At 44.1% G+C, this 8,333-nt stretch overlaps 2 protein-coding genes across 2 annotated transcripts; both read right to left on the bottom strand.

Moving 5' to 3' along the window:
* Positions 1-27: 27 nt before the first annotated feature.
* On the bottom strand, positions 28-2,879 carry O0I10_002752 (uncharacterized protein; the record flags this gene model as incomplete). Its single annotated transcript, XM_058482832.1, has 15 exons — positions 28-284; positions 358-390; positions 456-500; positions 572-576; positions 643-693; positions 748-844; positions 902-942; positions 1,006-1,142; positions 1,212-1,396; positions 1,459-1,683; positions 1,736-1,944; positions 2,006-2,140; positions 2,203-2,363; positions 2,436-2,548; positions 2,618-2,879. 15 exons carry the CDS (start codon positions 2,877-2,879, stop codon positions 28-30), a joined length of 1,956 nt encoding a protein of 651 aa, XP_058346399.1.
* Positions 2,880-3,662: 783 nt separating this feature from the next.
* O0I10_002753 (uncharacterized protein) lies at positions 3,663-5,315 on the bottom strand (the record flags this gene model as incomplete). The annotated part of the gene is made up of 3 exons (XM_058482833.1): positions 3,663-3,775; positions 3,849-4,295; positions 4,367-5,315. The coding sequence occupies 3 exons, from the start codon at positions 5,313-5,315 to the stop codon at positions 3,663-3,665; spliced, it is 1,509 nt and encodes a 502-aa protein (XP_058346400.1).
* Positions 5,316-8,333: the final 3,018 nt, after the last annotated feature.

Consider the following 8,333-nt stretch of genomic DNA (forward strand, 5'->3'; position numbering starts at 1 on the left):
GATTGAGAGGTATAGAGTAGGTAGCACTTAACTACTGCCACCACCTCCTCCACCTCCTCCACAACCACCTCCACCGCCTCCTCCACCACAACCGCCTCCTGCACCGCCACTGCAGCCTGCACCAGCGCTACCACAGCCTCCAGTGGCGCATCCACCACCGCCACAACCACCGTTAGCGGCAAAGTCTCCTATCAGCTCGCCAAGGCCTGAGAAAATTTCACCATCGATCTTCTTGTCAGAGCTGTTACACTTCTTCTTCTTTAGATTGGAACGTTTAACCTTGTCTACAAGATGCATCCATACACACAAAGCATGAGTTGAAGGCTTGCTGCGTCCACATACCATAAGATTACATACCCCAAAACCTCCTGGTTGCCCAATAATCGACGTCTGAAAAAATCCATAACAACATGGTTACCATGGTGCATCGAATAGAATGTCTATGTATACCTTACCTTTTGTCCATAAAACTTGCGTTCCAGCAGGTGGAGAGGACTTGTCTGTAATGCATTGAAAGGCATGAATTAGTTTTTGAGGATTCATACCACTACCCATTTGATCAGATGCATACTTGTACTAAATGAAAGGACGTGTAAATACAAGGTTCATAATCAGCAATAAAGCCATTGCGTCATTACTTACGTCTTAGCCGATGGGTCAATGCCAACATTGGCAGATGCACAGTTGATGGTACTAATGATAAGGGCATGAGCATGATGTTTTGAAAGGCTGATTGACGATGCATACCCAATGTAACCATAACCAGTGTCTTCGATGGCTTTGTATGTGGCTGCTTGTGCATCGCCTGATTTGTGGAATACTTGTAAAAGAGCACGCACTTTCCCTACAAGTACAAATGTCAATACCCCTGAATGCCTAAATCGACATGTTGAAAACTTACGTCGATCGTGAAAGCTTGTATCAAGATGGATATCCTTTTGCCTATGCATGTATCATACTTTGATCAATTCACAACCCCTTATGTTGTGCTGATGCTGCACCTACCCTGGAGTCACAAGAACGATCCCATCAGGAAGATTCCCATCCACAAAATCGCCCAAGTTGGTACCAAGCATTGCACTTCGCATCTTGCTAAAGAAGCCTTTCTCTTGAACGCCCGTATCCATGGGTTGATTTGCGTTCTATTGGGTGAGCAATCAGGATGAGTGATACGCCTTTTGTTTCCATATGCGTGTCATGCAATCACAAACCTTGTTGTCGTTGATCAAGTTTTTCCCTTTGTAGTTGTTCTTCCACAACATGTTGGTGCCTTCTGCAAACTTGGCCAATTGGGCGGGATCGATATTGTCGTCGTGATTGACATATTGTCGTACCCGTTTTATGGTGAAGGCTCTGTATGTTTGGGGATGCAACATGTGTGTATGCCATGCAAGATCTTGTATCGAAACGTCATTCGTTAGCATCATCCCATGATATAAAGTCGCCATGTTGCATTACCAATTTCAAGCGTTGGCACCAAAGTTTGTCCAGGATAGCGTTTCATCAAGCCCAAAAACTTGTAATATTGTCGAATACCCCGTGCGATACCAAATGGCATCTGCCAATTCACCACCTCGATGGCCTTTTGGTTGAATTCATGTTGGCGACTGACAGCTTGGATCAAGTCAATGGAGAAAGGCGATGGATTCCCATGATAGCATCCTCGAATACAGCCAATGATATCTGCAAATGATGTGTAAGAGCTTGCTTACAGTACACAACGTATACGACTTACGTGGGATATGCTCCAACCAATCTTTTTCAAAAGAACGTTCTCTGCTACACCTGTGGATCTTGCTGATCAAATCATCCAACGACTCGCCTGGAACGAATAGCCCTGGATGATAGAAATTCTTGTTGCCGATCTCAACCAGCTTGGCCATGGCTTCGTTTTCAGGATACTCCAACAAGCGCAATTTGCCACGTCGTGTGAGCATCGTGCCACTGCCAATGCACCTTCCAATGAGCCAATCCGGCAATGACGACAATCCCATTTCCCACTTACGCTAATCGACACGATGTCCTCTCCAGATCAATGGCAAGCTTTTTCAATGAAGCATTGTACACGGTGGTTTCACGTTTGCAACTATGACATTGGATACCGACATTGGGATCAAAACGCCACTCGGTGTATTCGACCCTGCATGAAGATCAATAAGCTTGTGTCACCTTGTTGCTGAGCTGATTTGTACCACCACTTACCATGAGCATGACATGTCCTTGTCACAGTAACAGCATGCCACAGTGACATTGCCGATACACACATTGTCGGGGGTTAACGTATACGGCTCATCGTTACCGTATATTTGTCTCCAAACCGAAAGCGCCTGAGGACTCGGACCTTCCATCAAACCACTCCTGTGCTATTATAGCAACAATGTGTCATTCATTCATTCATCTCGTCGCCATGGTCACGGTGCAAAAAAGTCACATACCATCAGTTTCAATGGGAGGTTGCTCTTGAAAACACCAAGCTGATTATTACGTGCAAGGTCTTCAAAGTATCGAAAAGGACTTAGCATATGCGCATGCCACATGTAGCCAATATCTTTCATATTCCCAAGTAGTAATGTTAGCCTAAGATGTTGTAGTAGATGTGTACTACCAATAAACATACCAATCGGTGGAGCAATTTTGGGATTATTGGATTTGCTTTTGGAAGCATCATTCAAGTATCGCAACCAACGCGCATAGCGCATCTCGGCACGAGCCAGCATGACTTTGACAAGTTGTGGTCCCAAAGTGCGTTTGTATTTGAGGAATCGTTCCATCAATGAGAGATAATAAAAGCAATTTTCAACCGAGACGACATCGTTGAGTCGAGGAAACGTAACGGAATGTTCCTCTGCTGGAGGTTGCGGGAGGCTTGCATATTTCATTGTTTGCTGCATAATGAATGGTGTTGTTGTTATGGAAGGAGAAAGAAAAGGATCGACCGTCTTTATATATAAAGAGGCTATATTTTTATCTTTGATGCCATTACACAAGATTTATCATGTGCAGTTGTAAAAATGTAGTAGCACTGTACGACGAATAAACACGTCCTTGAGGGGACCTCCCCTCATGTGCTCAAAAACTTAAACCATGTGTGAGGCTTCAGTGGCTCAGCATCAGCTTAGCGACAGCGGCGCCGTTGCACAAAATGATACTGGTAGAAATGACGCAACCTATCGTTGTCCCGACAAATGATCATCATCATCGTCAACCTTGTAAGCGATCACGTTGACTATAATGTGAAGAGATCCCACTATCACTGGATACTAAGCCATGGTTTTGAACGATTGTTCCTTTGACTATACGCCTTCAGCCATTGAAGCATACCTATCGTACGACAAAAACAAACTCCATCGGGTGTCCCAAAAGCGCTCTTTCCCATATCAGGAGTTTACTTTGGCTGCTTGCCTCATTTGACAGCACTTGCATGCCACCGTGGAGTAAATTTAATGCTGAGCACCATCAGCAAGCTGCTATAGCGTAACTACTTTGTAGCACACACCGAGCTTTTCAATGCATACACTGTTGTAGTATCCAACCGCCGGCTGTGATATCTGCAAATTGGAATGCTACCTAATTTATCTTGCTAATACAGATGCTAAAGAAGAACAACATGCTTATTTATGTAAAAAAGGGGATGCCTACTATATATCTATACGCAGCCGTGCTTATCCAACAGTAGCCTTCTTAGTCAAAACATCACTCAAGCTATCAATGATATCACATAATTCATTTGAGATAGCAAGATCCTCGACACTGTCAGGGTGAGGAGCCATCCGAGCTATATTAAACGCATAAAAGAAGAATGTACCATGATTAGTATGCGTGTGCAGATACCATCATAGTAAGTATACCTCTCTTTTCAGAATCTTTCAATACTATAGCAAGGGCACGTTCATCAAAGTCGAGTGTTAGTAATCCGTTGTAAACTTCTGAAACGTTCTTTGCTTCGTTCAACTTGATATCGTGAGCCGATGCTGACAAGGTAAATGAGACATGGACATCCTCAGCAGTGATATCATTGACCATTTGCGCTAAGCGATCCTCGAGCTGGGACAAAAAGGTCCTCCATAGATGATCGGCATTATCTAACCTCGGGATGTTCAGATTGAGTAGGCCAAGAATACCATAGACGTAATCCAATGGATCCATGCATGTCCTAGGTGATCCTGCTAGACTATCAAATACGTCTTGGATTTGATCCAATCGGGCCACCATAGTCAAGTCCTCACTGCAAATGTAAGGTCCTTCCAAGCATGAGTCACGCTTTTGTGCCAACCATTCGACCATAGGTACATGCTCTATCACGTGATTCCATATATCAATGTTAATGCGATAGGACATGTGTGCCACACATTATTGAGACTCTTACCTCTCTCATACACCATACGTGTAGCATCATCCAAGTAATCCACAAATTCCTCGATTTGTAATACATTTATGACATCGTTGATGATGTCAAACTCGGCTTGGTCTTGGTGAATGTCAACATCTTCATTGTCTTGGTAGGACTCCGTAAGGATAACTAACTTGGTGGGTAACACAAGCTCTTGCAAAGTCCAAATACGGCTGAACCATCGGCACCCCAAGAGATCACGCATAGCTTGTATTTCATCTTGATAGGACATCAGCTTTTCCAAATAGGCCCCTGCTGCTGGTGAAACGAGATTGAAAGCTGAAGATTCATCAAGGTCGTCATTGGCGGCTTTGAGCATTGCCTTGTAAAGCGTCAAAAGTGTGGTAAAGATATCGTTTCTAGTAGGCAGCAAATGTCTTTTGGAAAGGCGATGGATGGTTTCGATTGAGCAATCAAGCAGAGCAAAGCAGGTCTTGCATGATCGATAGATGCTTCCCATGATCACAAGCGGGGTATCAACGCGTGCACACAGTACATCAATCCACCAATATCCAGGATAGGCCTTGAGAAGAGCCAACAACGTGTTGCGTTTTTCAGGCCGCATGGGTATAGGTTCAACAGGTGCACCATCCCAATCTTGAATAAAGTCACCAACCTCCCAATAGGGGTAATCCTTTGCATTCCCCCATAGATGTGATAAGGCATAATGGCCTTGTTGTTTCTCCATAGCTTTACGGTGCTCAAGTGTATCCGCCGGTCGAATCAACGTCATATTGCCATCGTCACTGACATAGAGAACTAGAAAATCCGGGTTGCTATAAAGACTTGGCCATTCATGTTTCCGGTATTCCATTTCATATTCTTGTTCTTGTTGTTTTTTCTCGTTGCCATCTTTTTCGATTGCTACAGGATCCATTTCGGGTGCTGTTGTGGCACATAGCTTGGTTGCCATGGAAACAGGCATGATGTTCTTGGTATATTATAAGCGACAAATCCAATGACGTTTCAATTTAACATGAAAACTGCTTCAGCAGAGAGAGAGAGAGAGAGGGAGAAAAAGAAAGAGGGAGAGAATAATGGTTGACCTGCATGCTGTGTGCCCCGTTTTACAACTTGGTGTTACATTCACTTCTCCAATAAGCTGTCAGCAGCCAATGTAGTACGATGGTTTGTTGATATTGCAGGCTGGCTGTGATATGTCATTGCGTCTCAAATGAGCCTATTCAAGCCGCCATACTAAACATTGAAGAATCCGATATCCCTCATGAGTGTTGCTAGTTGTATCCAACCGGGAGTGGCTTGCGTGAAATGCTTGATTTCATTCATTGCACTTGGCGGACGATTGATTTAAATTGAAGCTGTGTAAGCGTGTAACCTGACAACAGCATACGTACGTGGATAACTAGGATATGGTCGAGATCCAAGGCCCATTTGTTAACACATGCCTTGATGCATCTTCTTTGTTGGCTGTTGTTTACATACGTACGTACCTTTCTAAAGGTAATCATTTTCCATTTATGCAGCAACCTATCAACGACGCGTGTGTAACCACCGCTTGTCATTTCACTAAATTCATCATGTTGACCATAACGCTCTCGACAATCAATTAGCAGAAAGCAGCTCCATCACGCTTACAGTATAGATAAGCATGCAGGTACTTGTTTCTCGTAATTTCATAATAAAGGGTGGAGGCTTTATGAGAAAGAGGTTGATCAGCATGCCCAGGAGCATCTTGTGTGAAGGTTTCAGGTTCTGGAAGGGCAATCTCAATATCAAGGTTTGATGTACCAGTGAACATGGATTTGTAGAGCAGTGCCTGACCTATTTAATTTCGACTTCTTCCACTTCCACTTTCTTCCCTCTTCCTCCCATTCTCAATTGCTGGCCCATTCAAGTATACAACTACCACCAACGAACGATTGTCCTGCTTCAACCCATCATGTCAATCCTACAACCGCCCTGATCCGATTGTCTTTGTCTGAATGGCACGTTCATGGCGTGTACGCAGCCTTCTTGCCACCCTTCTACAACACACGAGTCTCTTGACACAACAACGCTCTCTAGCACGCACAGCATTCATTGCAACAGTTGCTATTAGCAGGGTCTTTACTCCATTGTTTCAAACAACATTCACAACCTTGTCACTCTACTACAACACACGCGCTTACACACTCCTCTCCCACAACCAAACGCAACAGCAGCTGCTATTAGCAACGTCTTTACTCCACCGTCTCGAGTGACTTGCAGCAACTTGCTTTGGTGCATGCGATTGCAATGAATGGGGTGCCTTATCATCTATCACGTACACAGCAATACAAGCAATATTCACCTGGTTGAGTTGCGATAGAAAGTGATCAAGAAGAGATGGACCAACAACCGATGGAAAAGGAAGCACATCGGAAGCGATGTTGGTGATGATGGATGGATGGGGTCTAGTACAGAGATGAGAAATCCTGGAATGTCACTTTGGTTATTTGGCACGTCGTCAGGAAGAAGGATGGATCATCTCACATGGATACTGCTGAGGATGATGATGGGTTGGATGGAATTGACAAAGGCGCTTAGATCTTTGGCGAAAGGTGTTGTACAGCCATGGATGATACTGGAGTACTTGATTCAATGCATGCAGCAGCTATTTTGCAATCATGAATGAAGGATGATTATGACGGCAGCAACCCAAGACTACAATAGCACAATTGCCCCTGTCGTCTCTATGTAATTCACCCGTGTCCCACTCAATGTTCAATGCTGTTCCTTTATTATAATGCTTGATAAACATCCACACTACCATATACTATTCTTCGACTACTCCATTGAATGAGAATTGTATTCAACATCGTACTATCGGCTCATGTGGGAAATATGTGGATCACTTGGTTGGTTTCTGGATTGAAAGTGGGGGGGGTGATCAGAAAGCGAGATTGAATCATTTGCATCATTGTGTCGAGTTGAGGAACACACAATGTAACTTCGAAGATGGGAATAATAAAGTGATCCGCTCATCGGATATGCAAGAAGTATACGGCTTTTGTGGTGATACAATAAGGAGGAGTGGGATGACCTTGAAAGAAAAAATGAAGTGATCCCTCCATTGAGTTTCAGGATGAGTGACCCATCAATCACTACATCGTTTGACAACATTCGCGAGCTAAAGGTGTTGCTGATCGGTGCCTCCACCATGTCAGTAAGATCCTTGCAACCTTGATTGTGTACTCCCATTCCTCACTTTTCTTGTTCTTGAGTCCTTGAGAACTACGTCAGCATTCTTGTTCGAGAGGTGAGGTGAGGTTGGATGCTCGTTTGCTCATCGTGTCAACAGGATCGTTAACACCTGTTCCCATCAACTTCTTTATCGGTTGCCATGGTCCCATTCATGCTGTCGCCATAGGTTACAAAGATTACCAAGATAGACATAGATCATGTAGATACATGCATGCAATGATAACAATAAACGTGTATATTGTAATAAGAACAAATGAGGGATTTGATTTATTAGCATACAAGAGGATGTTATCTCCATTACAGTAAACAAGGGCAAGTGGGTGATCTATTACTACGTATATGGGAAAGGGGGACTCCTTCTACTACTACTATTATCATTTTCATAATTTTGGTCGGCGGTCAGAACTGCTGGTATAACGCAACACTCCAACAGACGACACCTCATCTTTCCTCATTGCAGAAGGGGAACCGCTTCACGTCTGTTGCGCTAGCGTAACCTTACACCCTGTCAACTGCGAGGTAAAGGAACTCTCATGCCAACCTCACAAGGAGCAAGGCATATACATACTCCACTCCTGCAACAATGACCAGAACACGCTTAGCGGATTACATCCAGTCATGCTACGACCCAAGAGCATCCATGAACACGACCAGCGCAACATGAATACTTTCAGGCGGAGGGGTAACGAAGAAGGGGGAAAAAACCTCGCTTTGTTACGCGGCAAAGGCTAAGGAAAAAAACCCCCTGTACAGGCCACTC

The sequence above is a fragment of the Lichtheimia ornata genome (genome assembly GCF_029851405.1).
Source record: "Lichtheimia ornata isolate CBS 291.66 chromosome Unknown scaffold00008, whole genome shotgun sequence".
Lineage (NCBI taxonomy): Eukaryota > Fungi > Mucoromycota > Mucoromycetes > Mucorales > Lichtheimiaceae > Lichtheimia > Lichtheimia ornata.